General features: G+C 51.5%; 1 protein-coding gene across 9 annotated transcripts in view; it reads right to left on the bottom strand.

Annotated features, from left to right (window-relative positions):
• Nucleotides 1-27,142, bottom strand: part of LOC131102883 (RNA binding protein fox-1 homolog 3-like) — a 227,654-nt gene that overhangs the window by 85,199 nt on the left and 115,313 nt on the right. For 6 of the 9 annotated variants that reach the window (XM_058048547.2, XM_058048544.2, XM_078797358.1 and 3 more), the window contains one exon: nt 16,847-16,956. In XM_058048547.2, coding sequence (XP_057904530.2) covers nt 16,847-16,956 — 110 coding nt within the window. Of the gene's footprint in view, nt 1-13,188; nt 13,980-16,846; nt 16,960-27,142 lie in introns of those variants that run through there. The other 3 variants (XM_078797356.1, XM_078797357.1, XM_078797359.1) reach the window with 3 other exon arrangements.

The raw sequence follows: 27,142 nt of genomic DNA, 5'->3' as shown, positions 1-27,142 counted from the left end.
GTCTACTTGACACAAGCCCATTACCGCTTCCTTAATTTGTTCCGCCAGCGAGACAAGTCGCAGTCAAAGAAGCGCTGACTGGAAGGAGTGAACAAAAGCTGCATTGCATTGGGGGGGTGGGGGTCGGGGGTGGGGGGGCAGCCATATTGGATCATCAGCACGGACCATATATAGGCGGCCACCGTGTGTACTTTACAGGTCTTGTTCTTTTTCTCCACATGATAGGCAGCCATTGGTTAAAGGGGGGCGTTTCATAAGGGTGGGGGTGGCGGGGACAGGGGTGGGGGGGTGCTTGTGGCATTTGGTACAAATTTGACAAAAAGGTCCACGAGGACTGCCGGATGATTTGATGTGACTGCGGCGGAGCGAGGTTAAAGTCGTTCCGACCTCTCGTGGTTCCCGAGCCAACATGGCGGGAGTTTCACCGGCGCCGTCACGCCAAATATCCGCTGGTCACCTGACCTCAAACCAGGCAACGTCTCATTCTTTGGCTTTTTCATGAAATCACGGGGAGAAAGCGTACATCATCACAAACATTTTGACAGGTTATGTTATATTCGGGGGGGTCCCAGCCCCCCCAGCCAGCAATGTGATGAAATGACTCCAAGTCTTGAACTACGGGGTCATTAGGGTCCTCTCCCCCAGCGAGACAAAGCAAAGCAGAGTGGGGGTTTTTCTCCTCCTGCTGTTTGTGTGCTGCCGTGTGTTTGCGGCTTTGCTTGCCGTGTTTCCGCTCGTTTGCACAACACGAGCAGGAGGTCGTCCAGGAAGTAAACAAGGACCGTTTGTTTTGGCATTCAAGGTTCCTGTCCGACTTGATCATATTTTCTTGGACTCGTACCCGTTCACGTCAAAGGAACCTTTCCTGACTGCTGTACTGCTGGATTCCGGAGGCTCCGGGTTCGACAAGAAGGGTTTTTCCTGTGGTGCGTCTGGAACGCCATAAAAAGTCAACACGCATTCCCACATCACACATTTCCCACAACATTCCCACAACAATAAAGCACAACTCCCTCGTGACAATAAAGCTGATTCCGTTGGTTCGGATTCTAAAGTTTGCCATGGACGCCGACTACAATGTTCCACGTGGAAAGGCGTCGCTGAAAATTGCAAAGCGGCCATGTTGCGTCGTCTCTGTTAGCGGTGAATCGATCGAAGTGAAGCCCCGTCAACGCGGAGACCAACGGTGGATGAGACAAACGTGACACCAAACCTGTTCGACGCCATCCGCCTAAACGCAAACAACGACTCCGCCACGACTTCCACGTCGCCATGGCAGCGGCTCGGACTCACACAGAGTCCAGACTCCAGCGTTGGCGTCAGTCGACACCTCAGGTGGGGGTCACCATCTCGACTTAGCCCCCCCGGGCGGCAACTGACCTCCACTGACCCTGACGGCGATGGCGGCGGGCACAGACGCGGGTGTGGGAGCTGTCCGTGTCCATGGATTAAAGTGTCAGTATCGATCGTGGAGCGCTCATGAATGTTCATGAGGATGTCAGAGGCGCCTCCCGTTAAAAACTCCACCAAAAAACAATCTCCATGTTAGAATGTGGCGTGGAAACTAACTTTTAGACCCGGGATCATCTGAGCCTGAATCCCAGACGTCTGAGATTCAGTCTTGGAAATCACGTCGTACTTTTCAGATCATCTAAATCACGACGGACGGACTACCAAGCGGCCATCTTGCGATACCGCCGACATGTCTCTCCAATCCATGAAGCTAGACTTCCATCCAGCAGGCTGACGCCAACGCAGTCGTATTCCTCGCTTGTCAAAGCGGACATGCGGTCGCATCGGTTTCCTCTGGTGGCTCGAGTTACACTGCCGTTAGCGTTAGCGTTGTCATGTTATTATGAGCTGATGTTTATATTAAGCATCCTGATGCGGCTTCACTGTCCACTACGACCACACAGGAAGCTAAACAGCTAGTCAACAAGTGACGTGGTTGCTCACTGCCTCCTAGCGTTTAGTTTGAGAATAGCAATTAGCAGTCCCGGATGTTCAACATCAGGTACCATGCCAAGTGTGGAGAAAGTATCTTCCTCCAGAACATTTCTTCGACAGCTAAGGTTTTCCCGTATCCATGTACTTGGAAAAATGGTACTGACTTAAGTAAACCTAAATAAACACGGCAACGCTTGACATCCATGAAGGAATTGTGATACTAATTCAACGACGGTGACCAGCTGACTTCCCTCCTTTGCTGGCGTTGAGGTGATGATGGTGAAAAACAAGGCAGCAAAGAGGAAGAAGAAGAAAGCGCGAGTGAGAGAATGCCTAATGGCGGCAGCAGGAGAATTCCCAAGCAGCGTGTGAATTATTTAGCGCGTGTGGCGAGTGAGCAGAGCACCGCCAAACCACGCCGCTCGCCCACCGCCAGACCGGACGAGAGGAGCCGACGCAACAACAACGCTCGGCACGTCGAGGGGGCGACCCCGAGCCTCGTCTTCCTGGCGGACGCAAACTTTGCCTCAAAGAAGGAAAGTTTCCTTCCGGCTTTGATGCCAGAGAATAACCGCGAGTCGCTAGGACGCGTTCAACGCTTACATTTCCATCACTCAGGCTCATACGGACACGCCACCATACCAAACTTCTTCATAGATGGATGGATGCATGGATGGATGGATAGATGATGGATGATGGGTGGATGATGGGTGGATGGTTGGATGATGGATGATGGGTGGAAGGATGGATGGATGGATGATGGGTGGATGGATGATGGGTGATGGTTGGATGATGGATGATGGGTGGAAGGATGGATGGATGGATGATGGGTGGATGGATGAATGATGGGTGGATGATGGGGGATGGATGGATGGATGATGGGTGATGGATGGATGGATGGATGGATGATGGGTGGAAGGATGGATGGATGGATGATGGGTGATGGATGGATGGATGGATGATGGGTGAAGGATAGATGGATGGATGATGGGTGATGGATGATGGATGGATGGATGGATGATGGGTGGATGGATGGTTGGATGGATGGATGATGGATGATGGATGATGGATGATGGGTGATGGATGATGGGTGATGGATGATGGATGGATGGATGGATGAATGATGGGTGGATGATGGGTGATGGATGGATGGATGGATGGATGGATGGATGGATGGATGATGGGCGATGGATGGATGGATGGATGGATGGATGATGGGTGGAAGGATGGATGGATGGATGGATGATGGATGATGGGTGGATGGATAGATGATGGGTGATGGATGATGGGTGGATGGATAGATGGATGGATGGATGATGGATGGATGGATGGATGATGGATGGATGGATGGAATGAGAAATAAAGTAGAAATAGAGTTGAAATGTTACAAAAATATTTAGTTAAGTGTCAACTAATTCTTTGTGTTTGCTTCTGCGACTAGCCCTAGCCCTAGCCCTAGCCTTAACCGTTATAATATTTGTATTTTAATTGAATGTAATCCCATTGTAGAAAAAAGATCAAGAATGTAGAAAACGTCCGAATGTAAGAACTGGAACCATGACGGAGCCTTTCCAGGCACGGGCAGCGAGGCCCAGCTAGCATAAAGCGACGCTACTGTTGACATGGCGGCGTGAGTCAGACGGCAGCGAAAGCAAACAGCATCAAGTCTTGGTGTACACAAGCGAGCGATGCAAGTTTGATCTTGCTAATCTCCAAATGGCTTCCAGTTATTAAAGCGCTAATTCAGCGGATTAAGGGATCCACCAGAACACAATCCATTTTCCTTTGCCGGACGCGCTGAAGGTGGCTTAAATATTAATTAAGCACGTGCACGCGCTCACAGTATAGGTTGTGTGCGTTGCCTTTGTTGTTGTCTACTTTGGCGGGACGCTCGGCGTCCTCGTGTGACTCAGAGGAGGTCTTTCACGCCGCCACTTCCTAACAACGCCGGCATGGAACTCATTTCCTGCCGACACGTTGCGGCGAGCGTAGCAAAGATCCGAGAGACAATGTTTCCATCTTAGACGAGGAATATGAACCTGCGTCACGTTTGCTGCTGCTCAAACGCTTCCTTCCTCCAAGGGCACGCCGGCCGTCCTAATCGCCCGCTCGCTTATTTCCATTCCACTTTGGGCTCACGGCGTCGTACGCGGCCATCCTGCATCCTACATAGAACATTAAGCCCGCCGCTAATAACACTCTGCCATGCTCGCTTTGGCGAGGACGAGCAAACTGCTGATGGCGGGAATTTGCACGCCGTGTCGCTGCGCCCGCGCTCAATGAAAAGTTCAATGATGAACTCGTCTTTTGGGCTTTTCAATAACATGCCGCCATATTTGAAGCCTTCCCGCTGAAGGAGGCGCCGTCATGACCGCCAAACACCTTCAATGGCAGGAAGGTCCGGATGACCAACAGCAAAAGGACGCAAGTCAAACCCTCGCCGTCACCGGGAGGAGGTCGCCACTTCCTGCCTTCCTCGTTCACCACGCCCCCATGCCTTTGAGGGTGATACTTCCTGTAGGACAAAGTGCCTTTGCATCCATTTCCAATATGAACATTCCTCTTTCCATGCTAATCACAATATTCCCAATCCAGGAATCCCTCGTCTGAGGTGCTTGGTCGGGTCCGGACCGACAGTACCGTGATAGGTGAAATCCTTTTTTATAAATGGAATCTTTTCATCATTGTGGGATAAAAAAAAACATTAACATTATTAGAGACCTCTATACATGACATAACACCCCTATGGTCACATTTTCCCTCCTAATACCCAATACAGTCGACCTGACAGGGGAAAAGAAGCCATTTAAGAACCTTTAGTAGGGGAGCCGACAGGAAGTGGTTGACAGGAAGTGAGGTCAGGGGTTCAGTGTTGGGATTTAGCTTGTGATGATGATGATGATGATGATGAGTGTGTCTGTTGAGAGATCATTTCAAGTCGCACAGAACAACGAGTGAGAGCTCGCCAGCGATGAGGAATCAAACCTCCCCAAGAGAATGGCGGCCTCAAGGACTGGTACTGTATTCATATTTCATTTTTTTGCTGAAATATTTTTCATTTGGGCAAAACTGTGCCGAATGTTTTTACTCCTAACAGGCTGCAGTCGACAACAAAACAGCCATCGTTGAAAAGCCTTTGTGGAAAAGTGCGCTAGAGCGAGGGAGTGCTGTAACGAGGGGGGGGGGGGGGCTGGGGGGGCGGTATTGTTGTTGCCAAGGTCAGGATGCCAAAACACAAAGCAGGAAGCTTTAATGTTCATATTTATGTTGATGCTAGGCTGTTATTTATGTATATACCAAATATCAACAACGTTTCCCCATTTCATTTTCTTACATCCCTTTTCCCTTTCCTGACTTGCCCCTGGTGGGAGGGAGCTGGGGGGGGCGCACCTGTTTCCTAGTCCCTGCTGGTCCTGTTACCCCCCCTTCCATGGTGAGTTTTATGTTTATGTTTCCGTGTGACTCGAACGCAGCACATGTCCTGGCATCCATGGCAACCACGGCACAACGGACCAGGTCAACGGGCGGAAGCCATTTGACCTGTCAGCATTCCCACGGACCCGAAGTCTGGATGAAGCCCGGCAGCCAGGACTGGTGGATTCCCGTATTAATGGCCGCAAAACGGGAAAAAAACCATTGATTTGGGACTAGCCATTTTTGGATGAACACAGCGGAAACGTAGCGACTGTCCCCGAAACCCGAAGGGGGCGGCGGCGGTTGAGAGGAGAGGAGGGGCGGCGCCGAGACCGAAGCCATTTGAGCGGTGACAAGTGTCGCAGGATTACAATTTGATTCCTAATAGCTTCTCTGGTAACGCTTTAATTCACTACCTGCGCCGCATCACTTCCATTCTAATCTCATTACGGCGGCACGCTGGATGCCGCCGCCGCTTCGCCGCTTCGCCGCTAATTGAGCAATAGCTTTCATTCATTATTGCCGCCCATTATTAAATTAATGAACTCCACGGACTTTTTCTCCAAATTGCAACACCTTTCGGCGGCGGCGCCCTCCGAGCCGCAGCTAGCACGCCACAGCTAGCACGCCGCAGCTAGCACGCCGCCGTGAAGCCAGCGTAGCTGAATAATATATGACATGGATTTGGTGAAATGAGATCTGGGGGGGTCCTGGAGGAGGTGAGAGCGTGGCATCTGCATAAGTGAGCGGCGATCGATACGTCTCAAGCTAAAATGGCAAGTCCTGATAAGGTTATTGAGTTTTCTTTTAATTAAAAAGCACACCAGAGCGCCGCCTGTCAAATACTGTGAGCGGGATGACGAGGAAGAGGAGGCCGTCCTGATGGAGATTTGCTCCGCAGTCGGAGAAACGCTCGCCATCAATCAGCCCGGCCGCGACATTTATTTTCTGTTGGGAGGCTTTTCTCTTTTTTTCCCAAATAAAAACTCTAATTACATGTCGTTAATCAGCTATAAAACTATCAAACCACCCAAGCAATCCCATGAATATTTGATCAGCATGAATAAACAATCAGTTTGTTTGGAAAGTAACTTTCATCCTGGTGTTTGGCTCCCGCCATGATCATCCTGATGCAAGCGCGCGTCCGTCGCCGTTCAAGGAAAATGCTCGGGAACCTTCCACGTGCGCCGTTTAAGTCGACAAGCACAAATAAAAAAGCAGGACCAAAGCCTTCCTCGGAGGCGCGGAGCGTGGCGTCGGCGAGGAACGAGAACGACGCTCCCGGGAGAGCGCGCCATTCCATTCCATTCCGCCGCCGCCGTTTGCTGGATGCGAGTCGTTTCTCTCTGCAGGCGCCATCGCTTCGACGCTTCACGTGCCCCCACGCTTCGTTTCCAGTGTGAAGCCCGTCAATGCTAGCTCGTTGACTTCAACGTCTGGATTGCTATTCTGGTGGGGGCGGGGCCAGAAGTCATTTAAGGATATGCTCATATTTGCATGGCAGCACGTGGGCATGGAATATTTTCCCGTACATGTGGAGGAGCAATCGCGGTCACTGCCTTATTTTAGACTGTCAACTATTACCATTTTATTTATTCATTCATTTTCTACCACTTACCCTCATGAGGGTCGTGGGGGTGCTGGAGCCTATCCCAGCTGTCTTTGGGCGAGAGGCGGGGTCCCCCCCGTGGACCATGACACCACGCTTCGTTTCCAATGTGAAGCCCGTCAATGCTAGCTCGGTGACTTCAACGTCTGGAATGCTATTCCGGTTGGGGGCGGGGCCAGAAGTCATTTAAGGATATGTTCATATTTGCATGGCAGCACGTGGGCATGGAATATTTTCCCGTACATGTGGAGGAGCAATCGCGGTCACTTATTAGCATTTTATTATTCATTCATTCATTCATTTTCTACCGCTTACCCTCATGAGGGTCGTGGGGGTGCTGGAGCCTATCCCAGGAGCCTATTATTTTATTATATATTTATCCTCCATCGTTAAGGTGGGGGAGCGATTGTGCACTGCTGAAACATGTGCGCTCGTGTTGTGATCGCTCGTAGTAAACGTACAGTTTGTGTGTGGGCGTGGCCACGCTGTTTATTGTGCATCATGACATCACGTGACGTGAAAGCAAAAGAAGGCGTGTTTCGATGGCGTTAGAAAAAAAAGCCGCCAGCGTGTGGTGTGGCAGACGCGGCGTCCACAAACAATGTCGGGGTGCGCTCGGGTATGACAAGCGCGTGGCCTGATGCGCCTCCTTCACTGGGAATTATTTAACAGCCTCCGTCATCCTTCACGTGCACGCCCATCAATATTTCTGTTTCTAGTCGCGCTTTAAGCACAACCTCTGACCGCCTGGCACCGCCACCGCGGCCGGCAAACACGCGGCAGGTTGAGCATGAAAGATACATGAGAGCAAACACGCATGCACGCCCGCGCACGTGAACGCGCATGCGCACGCACGCCAGGCGCTGCCACGAGGTGAGATGAAGCGGCGTTCCTCATCATGAGCTCGGCCTGCCTGTGATTGACCCGCGGGATGGAGGGAGGCCCGGGGCACGCCCCGGGACCCGGCGCCCACTGCCCCCCCCCACACACTCGCCAAGGCTTATAAAGTCTCAGACACAATTTAGAGGGGGGAGGGGGGGGGGGGGCGCTGTCAGCGTGACTCTTATTTGCTTCATTCCCTGTGACACCGCCTCTCGATTAGGGTCATAAATTCCATGAAATCGGTCAATAACCTTCACCACTGATGTCACTCTCGCTCTCGCCGCCATCTTTACTGCCTGGAACGCTCTTTCATACCTTCGTCACTCCTTCACTCCTCAGGACCCCTTCTTCACGCCGTCATCAGTACTTCACCCCGCCATGGCCCCTTCGCTGCCCCCCAGCACGGAGGGCAAGGCAAGAAGACACCAAGCGCATGTACGAATCCCACCGCCCGCTCTGACCATGACACGCACAACCACGCAGTGACCACCTGAATAGTACTAGTAGCATAGTACAAGTATTTACACTTCGGATCAACACACACAGCACGTAGAAAAAGCTGAGAGAATACTATCCAGGATAAGTACTACTCACATGAAAAGCTGGGAATGGATGGAATACTACTACACCAGTACACCACCACACTAGTACACCACTACACTAGTACACCACCACACTAGTACACTACTACATCACTACACAACCACACTACTACATCACCACACCAGTACACCATCACATCAGTATACCAGTACACCAGTACACCAGTACACCAGTACACCAGTATAGCAGTATAGCAGTAGACCAGTACACCAGTACACCAGTATAGCAGTAGACCAGTACACCAGTACACCAGTATAGCAGTAGACCAGTACACCAGTACACCAGTACACCAGTAAACCAGTATAGCAGTAGACCAGTACACCAGTACACCAGTACACCAGTACACCAGTACACCAGTACACCAGTATAGCAGTAGACCAGTACACCAGTACACCAGTAGACCAGTCCCAGTGCCCTCCCATCAGTGGTCTAAAAGAACAAAAATCCTCTTTAGCTTCTAGACCATCAAAACCAGTCTTCCCCTTTTAGCCATCAGACTATTTTTAGAGCGTGAAGGGCGACGTGAAACGCTTGCACGGTAACGAGCGTGCGGCGGAACGGCACGCATATGCTAACGCTAACACGGCTAACCGCCCTCCTCCGCGCCACCGCTTTCGACGGCCCTCGAGTTCCCGAGGCGAGAGAGCGGCGTCAATCACCGAGTCGCTTTTATTTCCCCCACCTCGCCAATGTCCAGAGTCACTCTGACACGGCGCGGCGGTGGCGGCGACGGCGGCGCCGAGGCAAAATGGCCGCTCTTAACGGCTCACAAGCCCCCGGACAAGCTGCGGCGCGGCCATCCAATCCCACATCATTAAGGCGAGAGTCCTTTATTGTGTTGGAGGCATTAAACGCAGCGCCTGCGCCGGCCCTCAAGTCACACTCCACGAGCAGGAAAGAGCGGCGAAATAACGGCGCAGCTGGATAATGACTTTTCCCCGCGAGGCTGACCATGTGTACAAAGCGCTAATGATAGCAGGTGCAATAAGCCGGCGCCAGCCTTTTACTGCGGACGGATCTATTTTCCTGCGCTAAACTCGCCGCTGATTTCCCCCGTGTAGGTAGGTGGCGTCTTGTAGTTTAAGCCCCCCCCCCCCGTCTCTTTATTAGCCGCCATGCTAACGTGGGTCCGCACATCACAATTAGCAAGCTTTTATTTATCTGTCACGCGCCTTTTGCCGAGCGGGCGCATAAAGAGGTGGAGTGAAAAAGATAAATGATGAAATTAGACGCGGCGTTGTTAAAGATGAGAGGGTCACGCCTGCGACGCTCGTAATCGCAATTTGCTTTTAATGGCCGCCGCCATGTTGCCAAACTAAAAATTTACTGTGTAAAACTTAAAGCCTTAATATTTTATGGCGTCTTGTTCTCGACTTTGTACTTCGTGTCCACATGCGCTGGCGTGCACGCAGACGGAAGGAATATGGCCTCGTCTCCACGTAGTGGTTCACGTCGCCGCTGCCGGGGGAAGACCGCGGCGCCGTTCATCTGCGGCTCTGCTGAGCAAACATGCAATATTCTCCATCGGGGAAATGTCTCAAGTGTTCCTGGACACCAGCGTCCGTACGAGAAACCTCAGGAGGAAATACAGGACGCCAAATTAAAAATACGCTAAAAACAGCACCGCTTAGCCGCGGTCGCCATGGTAACAAGGGTCTCAGGCCTGAGGGGGCGTCTCGTTTGTGTGCACTCTTGTTTTTGTTACACGCTTCCACAAGGAGCCCCGCCCACTTCATCAAACATTGAACAGGAAGTTAAGCGCCGATTGCGACCCCCTTCAGCGCCGCTGCTCTGCGCCCGAACCTGACGTAGAAGGAAGATGAGGAAATGGAGGACATCTCATTCACGTGACAAATGTCCTGCCTACGATATTACTACATATAATACTATAAATGTACTGCCTACAATATTAAAAATAATACAATAAATGTCCAGCCTACAATATTAGAAATAATACAATAAATGTCCAGCCTATGATATTAAAAATAATACAATAAATGTCCAGCCTATGATATTAAAAATAATACAATAAATGTCCAGCCTATGATATTAAAAATAATACAATAAATGTCCAGCCTATGATATTAAAAATAATACAATAAATGTCCAGGATACGATATTACTACATATAATACTATAAATGTACTGCCTACAATATTAAAAATAATACAATAAATGTCCAGCCTATGATATTAAAAATAATACAATAAATGTCCAGCCTACAATATTAAAAATAATACAATAAATGTCCAGGATACGATATTAAAAATAATACAATAAATGTCCAGGATACGGTATTAAAAATAATACAATAAATGTCCAGCCTACAATATTAGAAATAATACAATAAATGTCCAGCCTATGATATTAAAAATAATACAATAAATGTCCAGGATACGATATTAAAAATAATACAATAAATGTCCAGCCTATGATATTAAAAATAATACAATAAATGTCCAGCCTACAATATTAGAAATAATACAATAACCAGGCAGATGAAGTCATCAATTCATTTCAACCATCAAGCTTGTTGTCACTTCTTAGCCCCTCCCCTTCCCGATGCACTCCGCCGCCATCAGCGTGGTCGTGCAATGCATGGCCGCATGCGGCCAACACAAGCATGCGTTAATGCAAGCTGCACATTAGCATGCGATGGCAGCCTTCTGGCCACGCTGCGTCTTCCAGAAAACGCCAGCGCGTTCATACAATTGCCGGCGATGCGTCGGCGTCCGACGTGATGAGGCGCTAGCCCAAAGCCACGGCCGCTAATGATGGTAGCGGCGGCGTGGCCTCAAAGCGACTCCTTCCTCCTCCTCGCCGCATTACTAGAGAACATCAATGCGGGCCGACGCGCGCCGGGCTGCGGGCGCACTCGCCGTTAAGCGCTGCTCCTCGCCACGCACTTCCAGGCTCTCCATTACCAGCGCCTCTTCGCCACAGCCGGGCCCGGCGCCGCTCAATTATTCATCACGGCCAAGCCAGCAGGCTCCTCCACTCGGCTTCCTGCTTTTCCGTGGCGAGGAAATGATACACTGGCGGCCATGGCGAGACACGCCGCCTGCACTTCCTACCGTTACCGCAAGGCCGTCAGGGGCGGCTTGGCGAGTTGCCTCCATTTTAGCGGGGGCCACGGGGGAGGGCGGCGCCCGTGGAGTGGCCCCGTGTGTAACCTGCCAGGTCTTTCCACGCACATTCATCTCCATCAGGGGGCACCGGGGACTTGTACGCCAAAGGTAATGACCCCGCAGAACAACATCTGCCCGCTGACTAAATATTCTAATGAGGAGGCGCAGGTGATGCGCAGCACCTCCAGGAGGAGGTCCCCAAAGACCCCCCCATATGCCTCCATGCCAAAGAACCTTCCTGATGTTTTGGGGGGTTGGGGTTATGGTTGGGGGGTTATGGTTGGGGGTTATCATGCCAGTCCACATAGTCCCTATTTTGACAATTTGACTAGCATAAAATGATAATTTGAGGCGACATTTGAGGTGAAAAAGGAAGTATGGAAATGCTCCCATGTTTCACAGCAGGAATATGATGAAGAAAAAGCTGCAGCCCAAAAAATGATGTGAGTGATGCACATGTTACCAGATGAAAATAATGCTATGAGAATAAAGTGACGTCACAATTTGACAAGGAAAAAGTGGGAATTTGACAGGAAATGGAAATCCTTTCCAGGAAAATATGATAATGTTCCAAGAACAAGGTCGGCATATGAGGGAAAATGACTCATTTATGAGAACATGTTCTTTGAATCTTTCAAAAGGCTGCATATGAGAAAATGCTGGAAATGAAAGCGAGCATATTATGCAAATGAAGCGGTCACATGACAGGAACGTCATGAAGAGAAAAGAGCGACAACATGGGAACATCGTGGAATCGTAGATGGAATGTTATGAAAGGTTCTTTTTATGCACGTCGTCAGCAGAAGTCTCGTGAACGTCGTCGGTCCACATCGTCAATCCGTAGCTGGATGGAGCACGCCATCAATTAACGAGTATTATTAGTAGTCGTAGTAATAATATTATGGTTATTATTATTAGGAAAGCAACAGTTTGGGATTTTTGGGCCTCTCATGTTCGCTATTTTTAATTATATTAATTCCGGTAATTTCTTCATGTTGACACTCCTACACTGACTTCAAAGCAACTATGGTGCGTTCAAGGACCTCCAAAGAATGCCAACAAGTGTGGGTATGCCAAACATTTGAAGGCGAATGAAAGCTTTTCGATGGGGGAAATTCATAATTTTCTCAAAAAAAAAAAAAATTCGACAAATTTGCAGGGCCCTGAACGCCACATGAGCGGCCATCATGAGCGGCCATCATGGACGCTTCACAGCTCTGCAATCAAACATGGCGGCTTTGCAAAGACAATACGGACGATATTTTCATGTCATGATTGCATTCGGCTGGTAACGCCACAGGAGGAAAAGGCACTCGCTCAGACCCCCCCAACCCCCCCCCCCCCCCCCATCAAAAAGTCACCTGGAGCAACAACACACAAGGATGCACTCACCGCCATGACGCTCCTTTAAGAGCACATCATGTCACTCCCCCCCCCCCAACATGAGAACCTCCAAACTCCATGAAAACACCTGACATGTCACATGACCTCCATCAGCTCCGCACCGAAACGGAAGCGAGCCTGGGGCTCCCCCCCCCCCCCCGAATGGGGCGTTCGCCGCCTTCCGGGCCCGTGACATCACACACACACGCGCGCACGACTCACCCAGAAGTACATCATCATGGCGGGAAGGGCGCGGCGTGCAGGTGCAGGCGAGCGAGGCCGAGCGGAGGGACCGGTCGTACCGGCGCGGGGCGTCGTTTTGGACGTGAGCTGGACTGGCGCTGATCCGCTGAGGCAGCCCTCCTCCTCCACGGCTCAATGGGGCTTGACTCCCGCTGCCCCCCTCCCGCTCCACCCCCACTGCCACCACCTCCTCACTCTTCTTCTACTGCTTCCACTTTTTCAACCCCCACCCCCCAGCTTTGTCTTCTTCTTCTTCTTCTTCTGAGCCGACAAGTCAGACGGGAGAAGCTGGGGAGGCTTTGGAGACCTTTTTCTTTTTTTCCTTCCTTTTGACACTCCACTCACTTACTGAGACGCCCCCTCCCAACCCCAGCACCCCCTCCTGGGCCGCCTCTTATTGGCGAAGGAGGCTCAACTGGAGCCCCCGCCTGACAGCTGCCTCCGAGCGCTCCTCCGCCGCCGCCAACGAGGGCGCCCGACAAGCTGGGAGACGTTACTGTGAAATTTAAGGTTCCGGGGAGGATTGGGAATGGTGTGCGCGCGTGGGAGGGGCGGGGGTGAGGTGCGTGTGGCGGCGATGGCGGAGGATTAAGATGTGAAGTTGCCACGCTGCAGGAGAAGAGAAGAAGCAGCCCCAAAGAACGCCGCAGGGTTCCGCCCGCTTCTTCCCTCCGCAGTCGGAAGGCAGCAAAGTGTTTGGGAACGTCAAATTAGCGAGCAGATGACGCTAAAATACCTTTAGTGCCGCTAATGCCATCGCACGACATGCTCAGCTGTGTTTTCCATCTGCTGGGGGGAGGGGGGCGCCGGTGGGGGGGGGGGGGTGGGCCTGCGTCTGCACTGTAACAATACGCTTGCCTCAGCGATTCTCCCGACTATCATCAATACACTGCTGAGGGGAGGGGGGGCGGTGGGGCGGCTGTCAGGGCCCGCACTTTCCAGCATTAACCCCTCGCCGGCGTCCCCCATGTGGCGCCGCGCGCCCCAATCGGAGCTCCAACCTGCGGGATGAGCTCATGTTTTTCCCGAGGACGCCAAACAACATTTGGCCGCCGTCGGAGGGAACATCAAGAAGGAAGCCGCGCCAGCCCACCGCTAATTTCCACAGGAGGGAGGGGGGTGCCCGGCTTGACTGCCGGAAGTGGCACGGAGAAGGTTTTAGGGAACGCCGCAACAGGAAGTGCAATTAGTGTTTCTGCAGCATGAGACAAACTTTTAGACCTAGCTAACGCAAGACTGCACCGCACACACATGCACACGCACACACACACACACGCACACACACACACACGCACACACACGCACACGGGCGATGCAGGTCCAGGCCGGCCGGTGGATTTACATGAGCAATCAGCGAGCAGGAAGCTTCCATCAATCTCTGATGGGGAATAAAAATGAAATGCGCTTCTCGGGCAACTCGGATTAAGGATCAGGCTTTTATCAAATAGTGAAGTCTATTTCAAGTCCCCCTCATAAATAAGTGAGGCCGGCGATGGGGGGGTGTGGGGGGGTTGAGAAAGCGAGGCGAAGAGGGAAGAAACACGGCGAGGTGTCGACGGCGCCGAAAGCCCGGGCCGCCGCTCCAGACTGCGGAGGGATTAGGAAAAAAAAAGCCCCTTAGCGTCTTATCGCCTCCTTGTCTGCAGGGATCTCCTCCGGCGGGGAGAATTATGGAAGCGTGTTTACATCGCCATCTTTGGGTCCTCGCGGCCGGACCGCTTGGATTTTCCGGCGAGGTCTAGACTCCCCCCGGAGAGCAGCACATCCATTATGAAGATAAAGCTTTCAAAGAGGAAGTGGGCTCTTCCCACCTAAAATGTCCGACCCCTCTCCTTTCCTCGCAGTCTTTGAAAAATGGAAGACTTGTGCTTTGGCGACTTTAGCCACAGCGTGCGAGCAAACAACATGTTAGCCAAACATGAGCTAACTAACACGTACCCGGCACTACAGCCAGGGGGACCAGGTTTTCAGCAGCCAAAACCAGGACCCTTGTACCATAGTGATACCATAGCCCCCATCCATCATCTTCTACTTATTTGGGGCAGAAGCCTAAGCGGATCCCAGACTTCCATCTTCCCGGCGACTTCTTCCAGCTCCTCCCGGCCGATCCCGAGTGGAGGTCTAAGGCCTCTCCAACGTACCCTGGTCTGCACCACTGAGGCCTCCTGCTGGTCAGTTATTATGCAGCCCCTCAGCAACAACAGCACCCTATTTTGGCCACCAGGGGACACGGCCACCAGGGACATGTACAGGAAGACTCCAATGTACCAACTATACAAGCTTTTTGCATATAAGACCTATTTGAAGGGTTTTCAGTGCTGACTCAGGTACTGATTCGGGTACTGATTCGGGTACTGACTCGGGTACTTTGGTAGAACACCAAAACACAGCCACCGTCAAAGGGAAGTGCTAAATTCTAAATAATGGCGGTGCTAAAGACAAGAAGGAGGAGCCAAATATTGGCATGGCCATCTCGGCATTGAGGAGAGCAGGAGTGGAATCGAACATGGTGCGACGCAGCAAAGCGCCCATCTGCTGGCCATAAATCTACTGTACGGCTGCAGGAAGGCGCCGCCGCTAAAGCACCGCCCGTGTGCGCAGTAAACATGGCGGCGGTCCCGCGCCGCACACTGAGTTAATAATGCAGTGTTTACATCTGGCCGGCACCCACCCTGGGCCAAGCGACGGGGCCACGCTCTAATTAGTGCCCCGGCCCGGCGAGCGCTAACACGAGGTTGCGTCACAGCGGGCGTCGCTGCTTTTAAGCGTCCATCATAAGGACGCCTTCCTTCTGCTGCCTGACCCGAGCCGCTCGCCGGTGGACAAAACGCTAATAAGTAGCATCACAAAGTACCTAATAAATAATAGCATATTTTTATCCATATTTCTACCAGTGAAGTTGGACTAGAGAGCTAGTGCGCTAGGACAAATGGCCGCCAAAGCCAACGGGAACGCCAACAGCGGCGCCATCCGATGCTCCCGTGCGATGAAGGCAGCCTGCGGCGTCTGACACCAAGTGATCATCAAACAAGGCTTCACATGAGACATTTATGAGATGATGGCGGTGATCTATTTAATGTAACGCAATTAGGCGCGGCCCCGCTGCACCAATCAGCGCTAATTCCTGGCTGCTAAACGACAGGCCGAGCTGCCCATCGGATCGATAATAAACACGGATGGAAAGCCCTCAAAGACTCGCCAATTAACAGCGCCGGAAACCGTTCTGATCCCGCCACGTTGATCGGAACCTTCTCAGGCGGGGGAAGCGACGTTTTTGCGGCGCGCACGACTCCTTCGACCGCCGAGCTTCTTAATTAAGAAGCTCGTCATCTTTGGAGCGCTCAGCAACATTTAAATGTCATCAATTATTGAGCTGCGGCTGCACGCCGAGGGGGAGGCCTACATCGGCCGTGCACGTGAGCGTGCACTTCCCCGGTCCCGCCACACCGTTACCCTGCAGACCCCAGCCGGGGGAACCTCTCCACACGACATTCCAACTGTCAGTACACTTCACTGGTGCACTATGTGCACTTACTTCCCGAGTGTGTGAATTCTGCACTTGTGCTTGCGACCGTACGTGCATCAGTACGGGGGTGCAGCCCGGGGGGCGGAAGGAGCCAAAATGGAGGCCACTCACCAGTCTCGTGAAGAGGGGCACTCCCAAATGCCAGAGGTGGTCGTTGAGCAGTCCGCTGTACACCACGTTCCCGAAGACAGCGATGCTTCCTGACTTGCACAACGTGTTACCTGAGGACGCACGGGAGAAACAGCATGGATTTCATTGGTCGCTTCAACATATTGCGCAACTGCAGGGTCTTGATACACATGCTAACTAGAGAGCTAGCGACCTAAACGGTTGCCTTCAAGTTATTTCCTTTAAACTTAAAAAGCCAAAAACTCACCACTTCCACACGGATAGGGAGGATAACTATGAACAGTTATTTAACCTTTAACATGAACATTAATCAAACGTAATCATTTCTTCTGGGTACATGATACCATACAGCATCCATATCAAACTTTAAACTTTCACATCAAGGCGGGGGCCTCAGACTAGTGTCCTGCGGGCCACATTTGGCCCACGGGCCGCATGTTTGAGAAAAATTAACCACTTTAAATATAAACATAACAGCTTTTACTTGACAAAAAAAACTGTTAAAATTCATCTACTGATGTAGATGTTCATCTTCACCACCATTGGTACATATGAAGATGAAGATGAAGACCACACCTTGAAGATGGACATGCTGTCACGTCCTGAGTTAGTCTCATACTGGGAATGTAAAAATCATATATTTATATTAATAAATATCCATACGTTGTTTTTGATCCTGCAGCGTTTATGATTGCAGTATTTTGTAAACATGCCACACTTTCCTGTTGCACGTGTCTTAAGGCGTCTTTAGAAGGTATACACATGTAAGTACATACTGCAGTGCAAAATGGCAGCCACGCATAAGCATGCATCCACACACGCACACACACACACACACACACACACGCACACACACACACACACACGGACAAACGAAGTGCATATCATGGAGGAGGCAGCATGTTGTAATTTGTGCACAAAAGCGAGGCCGTAGAGGCACATGGAAGGGGCGGAGCCAGGCGGTGCTGACAAGCCGTGCATGCATTATTTACTAAGAAAAGTTAAAAACACACACACGCGCACGCACACACACACACACACACACGGCCATTAAAGTGTCAGTGGTGCTTTGGGCAGAACCGGGGCGTGGTGCTCTTATTAATGGGCCAGCCGTGCACTACACTGCCATGCTGTTGCACGTTGCAGAGTGCACATGGAGGTGGGAGCAATAAGAACAGCGGCAGCACTCGTCAGCACCATCAACACACACACGTGCACACGCACGCGCACGCACACACACATGATGCAGCTAGCAAGGCTCCACATGAATAAAGCATCGCTGTTATGAAACTTTCTATTATTAAAAGTTTGTGATCAACTAAAGAGACGAGGCGTTACTTATTGCTGCTTTTTTCCCTCTCAGGTCTTCCCCCCCCCCCCCCCCCCCCTTCTGTTTTTACCAGCCCCGCTCAGCTGTCCGCCGTTGTCTCGTCTGCACACTTGACAGCAGCGAGGCCGGCCCCATTCATTATTCATTGTGTGATTAAAGCGTGTGTGCGTGTGTGCGTGTGTGTGCGTGTGTGTGTGTGTGTGTGTGTCCTGCAGGCAGCAGTAGAGGAATGTAGCAGCCATCTACTTGACATGATCTACACCATGAGATCTTCTTCTTCTTCAAGTGGCTAACGGTCAAATCGGCTGTCAGTCAGAAGCCATGCTAGCTAGCTCGCTAGCTCAGATTAGACGTGACAAAAACTGTAGGAAAAAAGCTGTCCTCCCGTTCCGTGTGGAAGTGGTACGGTTTTGGCTTACATTTAGAAAAAATAAATCATGCTAGTGGCCATCTGCAGTCCCTGTAGCGTACTGCGGCGTAAACAAAGAATAACAGGGGTGCTACTTCCTGTCCAATATTGTTCAAAACGAGATTTAGAAAGTCAAAGCAAACATTCCGTGCGTTAACACGGTGCCCTAAAGGAGGGACGACGCAGCCTATGGTTCCTGCCTGATGCTCAAGTAATCCGAAGATGTGACATCAATCTTCCTCCTGAAACAGGAAGTCAACAAATAAAAGCCCACGTGCCTTTCTGCTGTGGTGTGAGGTGGAGGAAATAGGCTGTCTGAAAGGGAATACACCAGGAGTGTGTACTAAGGAACTATACTGAGGTACAGTATAGCTAGCTAATATACAACATGCTACATTATTCATAACTAGTTGAGAAATATTGATGACGCAATTCATCGGCGTTTACGATGGGCCACGGTCCCAACAGACGTTACCCGGCGGAGGAAAAGTAGTCCCCACCACTGACATGGACATCCCAGCATCTGGCTTGCTGCCGGCTGCTGACATTCAAAGAAGGCGGAGCTTGGCGGAGGCGGGCGCTGAGCTGCCTGGAACAGTGAACACGTTGAAAAGGACGAAGAGGAGGAGGAGGAGTTGCGGGGAAAAGATGAAGAGCTACACCGTTGTTTACCTCCTCCGAGGTGCACGATGCTGTGTCGTTTATAAATGTTCTTATTGGCTGCCTGGCAGCCTGCAGGGCTGAGAGGGGGGGGGGGCGGCGGCACGGGGGTGGGGGTGCATGGCAAAAAGGAGAAATGAAAAAAGCCCAAAAAACTTGGGGAAAGACCCAGGAGGGGGTTCAATACAACTTTAATAATGCGTAGCGGCGGCTAAATGAGCCATTCTGCACTACTTTAAGACGGCTTGCCTCCACCCAGACCCAAGCGCCCCCCCACCAACCACCCCCCCCACCCCCAATCTAGGCCTGCTCGCGCTCTCACAGCCTGAATTATTAAAAGTGTTGTTTTCCCTTATTGCACTGCAGCAATGTGCCTCCTTGCTAGCAATGAGCTGCATGCCCAAAGTCATGGCCTTACACGCACACACACACGTGCACATGCACACACACACACACACGTGCACATGCACACGCACACACGTTAGTGTTTCCTTTAACGCTTTCACGTCCATTAAACGCTTTACCTTGAGGAAAGTCCACATTTTGGGGAATCTTGTAGAAGTTTTGATTTAATTTTTGAAGGCGCCGGCGGCCAGAAGTTGTAATTATGCTAATTTATGATTCCTGCTGAGCTTGCACAAAAGCCGGCTCACGTAAAGGCCTATTAAAGTGTCCATTTAGGATATATACGCCATAAAACACTGCAGGGATCTTAAATCACACCTGACTGAGCCGCCAGCCATAAAGCCACGGGGGGGGGGGGGGGGGGGGTCGAGGCGGCCCGCCCCCCCGTGATTGGCTCATACGGGATCCCGTGGCTGACTGCGGAGATGGTCAAGAACGAAGAAGCCAAGACCTTCTGACATGGAGCGTGTAAAGCGAAAGTGGGATTTGAAGGCATCACAAAGCTCCTCTTAGATGTTTTAATGAGGCGCCGTTCAGTCGCTGCTTTGCTAACACGCGTGTACACGTTCCTTTAAAGCTATGCTAATCAGCCCACATGCTAAGTGGTGTTTCTGTTCGGGGGGGGGGGGGGGGGTGATGTTGCTGCGAGCCTCCGGGCCGATTAGAGCCAATTTCTATGTAGCGAGTGTACACGCACACACCTATACACGACAGAGCTTTTCACAGCACCCACCCCTGTGGGCGACTCCTCCGCGGGCCCCCGCCACCCCGCCCCTCTTTCTAATAACACCACGCCGCCTGAATGGATCGCTAGTTGAATTTAACGTGAACACAAAGTGTATTTCTCAGCGCTAACAATATGAAAGGATAAAAATAGAGGCGGGGCAGGGGGGGTCGGGGGGGGGTGGCTAATAAGAGAAGACGTGCAGAACCTTCCAACATCAGCAAGGCTTTAACTTTTACACTCACATTCTCGTGTGTGTGTGTGTGTGTGTGTGTGTGGAGCCGTTCCTTTCAAAAAGAGCCGTTCAAAAGACTGACTCCTTGTTGTATTACATCCAAGTAACTCCTTGGCTGGCGGCGGTATTGAGATAGTATTTGGATGAAATGATTCACACTTGACACCAATACGCTGAGCAGCTAAACTAAAGTAAACAAATCAACTTCATGCACTTTAGCACATGCTAACAGCCAATTCGGCTCATGAGTTGGTTGGTTTGACTCATCGGTTCAGAAAGAATCAACTCGTTCACGGACGCCACATGTCTAGAAAGCATGGAAACCCACCACCCAGCCCCGCCCCCAGTGGAAAGGAATCATATGGGAAGATGCTTGTTATCATCATCATCATCATCATCATCATCTCTTCATTATCGCTATCAACGCTACCATCGCTAACGCTCTTATTATGCTAATTGTTAGCGGCGTTGTCGCAGCGTGGTAAGACGAGCTGAGGACCTGCGGAGGAAAAGCCAGCAGAGGAAAACCCAGACACGTCTCAGGTCCGACTACTCCTGATCTGCCAGGATTGGGGCGGAAAGTAGAAGAGAGCCGAGTGACCACCAAAAGGGTTTTGCTTTTTCTTTGTCTTTTGTGGGCCATTGCTAAAGGACGAGCATCAGGAAGATGAATGATGTAAAGTTAGCATTTTATACCACAGTCACTCAACTGGCGGCCTGCGGGTCAAGTCTGGCACGTGGACAGGACTGGAGGCGAGCACTCTTCCCCTTATAGAGGATCTTGGACCAGCCTCTTTACTGCAGTGGGTCATTAATACATCACAACTCTCCTGTTAAATAGAGGATCTTTGACTTCATGAGCCTGGAACAGACCACTTCCACTCGCTGGGGGAGACACTCTAGAGAAGGGAACACATTGGGGATTGATTGATTGATTGATTGATTGGTTCCCATCAGCTGAGCGCACGGAGCTGACTTCCTGTACGACAGCTTAATAAAAGATGGCATCGGATCAGCCGGCAGACGGGTCAAAGGCCGGCGAGGCGACACGGCACCCGAGCGAGCGAAAACATGATGTCATCATCTGCTTGGTGGCGGAATTAACTTTAATGGCATTCTCTCTAAAGTGGGGGCTGAATAATGCAAGCAGGAGCTTCCTGAAACCGCTCCAAAAAAAAATCACAGGAAGGGGGCGGGGTCGGCGCTTGTTCAGCGCCACGACATCCGCTAACCGGGCCGGGGCGCTCTCAGTCGGCCCCCCCCGGGGCCACCGCCGTATAACTAGAAGGAAGAAGCGCGTCAAGGATGGTGGGATTGTAATGTTGATGTGGCGCCGCACGCCGTCCGAAAAGTAAACCGGCGGCCATTATCCACACGAAAGCCAGTCACCCGCCGCATGTCGATGATGAGTCACCACGGAGAGGCGGGGCCAAGATCTCATCTGGGAGGAAGTGAAAGCACGTTGGCTTGACTTGACATCCCATTACAGTGTGTGCGTGCGTGTGCGCATCCATCAGCCAGCAGCAGCGATCGATAGCCAACACAAAAGCTCATTGATGACAGACAGCTCTTGACAAACATACAGCATTTTTTCTGTCTAGCATAGCAATAATCTCCAAGGTCAGCGCCAGTCACTCGCCCGCGCCGCCAGCTCATTGCTCAGTCTGCTGAGCGTCCGCATCTTCATCCTCGTCTTCTCCTCCTTCTTGTAGGGAGAACACAAAAGGTCTGATGCATTTTAAAACGCCGCTGAAAGCTCCCGCCGCATTGTTAGCACCCAGACGCACGCAGAAAGAAACGCCGCGACAAGTGGCCGCCGCGTCGTGGCGGGCTGTTGACTGACAGGATGAGACGAGTCGGCCCGAGGCCCGGCATTCCTCCCAAGTGCATGCGTGCTACGAGGCCACATCGTAGAGTCATGTGATCACGCGGTGATTGATAACCAAACACCCAGGAAATAAAACATGAGCACACGGAGCTGGCTGCGCTTCGGAGCGCCGTGCGTTGGATGAGGTCTCACTCGCACGCTGATATCATCGACAGAAGAAGCGTTGCCGATATGAGCCCATCTCTTTTTTTCGGATTAGTCCTCATGAAATATCCCGACCCGACATGGAGCACATCCCAACACCAGGAGAACCAGACTAGAGGGGGAGGAGGCTGGTGCTGTGGCCCAGCAAGGTGCACTCTATTCGGGCACAGTCGGTGTAGCGGCATGGTGCTGGCCTTCCGCACTTAAAAGACTAAGTGTACTCAACATAAGTACGCCGGTGTCCACGCCACCATCCCAAGCACTACAGGTGTGAGTTACAGCAGGGCCGGGGGTTCCAGTGCAGCCGTGCCGCCCCGCCCCGGGGGGGCTGCTGGCAGGCGGCTGTGTGAGTGATGCCCCATTAGGGAAGTGCTGCTGCTGCTGGAGAGTGTAGCATCGCTCAGGTAATTAAAGGCAAAGCAAAGCAGGCAGACGAGGGGAGTGAGTTTGGGGGGGTTAGAGGGTTAGAGTGGGGGGGGGGGGCGCTCTCAGATTTATGTGGCTGAGTAATGCATACGCTGAAGCCATTTTGCCATCCACAGGCCTCGCTCACTTCCAAACAGTCTCAAGAGGCGTCAGCTTCCTCTGCACTCTCGGATGCATCCTATTACTACCCCCCCCCCCACACACACACACACACCCCCCTCCACTTTGACTGCTTCTTCGTACATTGTGTTGTTTTCTTGCTTACTTGCCTGCAGCATCACAACGTATGACATCAATATTCATATGAGCTTATGGGGGAAGAGCTGCAGTCTGATTGGTCCATCATGACAGACACATCCCGGAATGCCACAGACGGAGGAGCACAGTGTCCGTCATCGGACCACATGACACTGGCGTGACATCATAACTAGGCCAGCGGACATTGACGCCCGTGTAAAGCACTGCCGCCAAAACGGTATGATCATTATTCATATAAAAGCATGTACAAATAGGAATTATAAACATTAGAAATCAGCAGATTTCAAAGATAATTTGAATAAAATATGACCATCTGCAATGTTCAATCAATATTGCATTGCAAAAACCAAATCAGGAAGTGATGCAAGCTGTCAGAATGGCGGGTTCAGAAGGCGTGAACCCATGGCGAGATGTGGGCTGAAACCAAGACGCCAGATCATGCTGGATGGCACTGCAGGGGCGGCCGTGGACGGCGAGGCCGTCAGTCAGAGAGGGGGGGGGGGTGCTATCCGATGGCTAGAAGTCGGCGGCCGCTGAGAGAGTAAATCATGGAGATGCTTATGGAGGCGGAGGAGAGGTAGCTCCGGCGCTCCGAGCCGGCCTTATCAATGCTGACAGGCAGACAAGGCGTTTATGAGCGGCAAGGAAGTTCTGCTCCCGTCTGGCCCCGATTGAATTACAGCATCTCCACATGGGGGGGGGCACACAGAAGCATATGGTGGAACTTTGCACATCTATTTTGGTTTGTTCATGCTGAGCTCAGGCCCACAGAGAGGAGGCGGCGGTGGGGGGGGGTCCATGACGGCACGTACCCCTGTGATGTTGTCGGAATCCTGATGTGCAAACTTCCAAGGAGAGGTAGCCGGGAACCGAGTGCATCACGGGGCAAAGACAACATCTCAGCGACGGCGTCGTCCAAATGAGGCGTCAAAGTGACACGGAGCTGGACCGCCGCTGCGGTCCAGTTTGATCCACCGGCGGATCAAAGTGCTTCATCCTTGGCCGGCCATCACATGACCACCTGCCGACATCACAAACATCACACAGCCCCCCCCCCCCCCCCCCCCCCCCCGGGGCCTCCTGGATCACCGCAGCTCATCGCTAGCTTGTTCTTCTTGCATGCTAAAATGCTAACCCTGAACCGTTAGCATGTAGCTGGGCATCGACTTCACAGCTTTGGAGCATTGGCTCCATGTCACGAGGCCTGGGATCATCATTCATCAGACAAGAAATTAAAATCAACTTGATGATTTGCATAGTTGTGACTTTGAAACAGGTCGGACAGGTCGGACAGGTCAGACAGGTCAGACAGGTCAGACAGGTCAGACAGGTCAGACAGGTCAGACAGGTCGGACAAGTCAGACAGGAAGTCTCCCTTTCGGTGAAAACAAAGCAAATCCGGTGAATCTGAAATGTTTTCATGAGACGCCAAAGAGATGGGATAGATGGGATATGTGTGCATGGATGCGAGCCAAAACCATCAGACTCCAAAATCTTCCACCCGAGAAGATCAGCGTGTCCTCATGCGTGAGCCGGAAGAGCTCAGACAGGAAGTGGTCGTCCTTTTCTGGTCTGTGAGTAAACAATGAGTGTTTGCGAGCCGTGCAAACATCGTTTGTTTTGCTAATGGCTCTTTTCCTCCCTCCCTCTCCGTGGGGAGCGCTATCTAATGAGCCGCCCACCCGGAGAGGCCCGCAGGATGGATCGCCGGAGTGGTGGTGGCGGTTGGGGGGGGGTCTGTGGGGGGGTTCTGTGCATGGACCGCAGCAATACTTGAACTTAAAACACACTGACCTAAAATGTGCTTCATGGTATGTGTTACACATCTTTAAAAATGGATGCCACACGTCAACGTAGCGTGTTGTCTTCACAGGCTAATGGACACGCCGTCTAACACGTGTCGACGTGTGGTAGGATATGGGGGGGGGGACCCGCCCAGGTCCCCATGATGGAGAAGACCCCTACAGCTAAGCTTCATCAGCATCTGCTGGCTGCCTGCAAAGACCAAACATGTCATCATTCCCGTTATTGGACATAACCGTCACCACCCAAAGCTCATGACCGGATTGACCAGTAAATCCTCTGGACCAGTGCTGGTCCACAGGTCCAAGACCTTCATACGTCAGGATGCTATTTAAATGGCCGGCTTTAAAGTATCACAAACATAACAGTCGGATGTTAAGGAGTATTTATGAGCGGGAATCACCGCAGGACGACAAACCACAGAACACTTTGTCTTGAAAACCATGGAACCAGGGAATCATGGAATCAATAGGATCATGGGATCAATGGAATCGTGGAATCATGGGCTCAATGGAATCAATGGAATCATGGGATCGATGGAATCATAAAATCTAATCCAGGGAATTGGACTCTTGGTGAGTTTTATTAGACAAAAACACACCAAGGGGAAAGATGTAGTATACACGTAGTACTACATAAAGCCTGACAACTGTAGTACAACACATAGTACAACATGAAGTCCGGTGTGTAAAGTTGTATCTTTCCGTGCTAGCTAGTGCTAGCTTAGCGGGCGCCAAAGGGAACCAGGAGCACGGCAGTAAAGGTGCAATATGGACGCTGGCGCGGCCACCCGAGGGAAGGTTTTGATGTGCGCGGCGTGCTACGTTCACATTAGTGTGACATCATATAAAATGCATTTGGATGCGCTAACCATCTGGAGGCGGGCCCGGAGCAGGCGGGATAAAACACATGACTGGTCCTCACCGCATCCCAAAATCCCAAGGAGGGACTTTTAAAGAAACGCTTTGGTTAGCTTATCAACTTTGTTGGCTGAAACGGATTCTTCACGGCGACCAGATCGGAAGCTAACGTAGCAACGGCGTCCCAACGTTAGCAACACTTTCAGGGCGACTGACTGCCAGAAGAGAAGTGAGGCTCCATGACACATCCCGCAGGAAGGAACTGCTCTTGCTTGGGGGGGGGGGGGGGGGGGACCATCTGTTCACCTGGTCCGAGGCGAGCAGGTGGGCCCCGGCGCCCCTCAATCACGTCTGGGTTATGTACTGCTGTTTACTCCCAGCGGGCTCGTAGCGGGAGCGGCACGTGGCAGATTGGACCTTCCCAGCCGGGACGCCATCGCACTTTTGGACTCTTAAGCAATTTTCCGTTATTAAATTGAAAGTTTACGACGGGGGGTGGGGGTGGGACTGGGGGGGCTGCAGGGCTCTCCACACATTAACTGTAGTGACGGCGGTCCACAACTTTGGTCCTGTTCATGGTCCCCTGATGAATAATTCTGATCATGCTAATGGCATTTGGACCTTTTCCTCTCGGCAAATGCAGACGCGCGGCCTCAAACGCGCGTACGCACACACACACACACACACACACAGAAATAACCCAAACACACACACACACACACACGGAAATAAAGTCCAAAGTGTGTCTTCCTTTGTTACGTTCAAACTCCCCACACAATAAACAGCACATGATTAAGACACTTCATCATTAAAAAAGTTGTGCTATGCTTACTCCTTGTTGCCATGGTAACGCTGTGTTCCCACACGGCCTTATCTATACGATAGAGGTCTATGTACCGTAATACGTCTATGCAAGTTTTCCAGACGTAATCATGCAAATCAATGACATTGTGCATCTTCTAACATTTGTCGGGAAATGTCCATGTGGGCGTTTCCACGGAAAGAATCGCCAGGAACGTGACCTTCCAATTCCAACTGTCCATCAGGTACCTGGTGGACCTGGGAGACAGAAGAAGCAGGCAAAGCAGGGAAGATAACGGATAAGGTGGGAGCAGGGAAAGATGCGACCGCCTTCG

Source organism: Doryrhamphus excisus, linkage group LG16, assembly GCF_037039965.1.
Source record: "Doryrhamphus excisus strain RoL-2023G ecotype Guam linkage group LG16, RoL_Dexc_Guam_v1.1, whole genome shotgun sequence".
NCBI lineage: Eukaryota > Metazoa > Chordata > Actinopteri > Syngnathiformes > Syngnathidae > Doryrhamphus > Doryrhamphus excisus.
The sequence above is the reverse complement of the archived record's forward strand: the minus strand, read 5'-3'. Positions and strand labels throughout refer to the sequence as shown.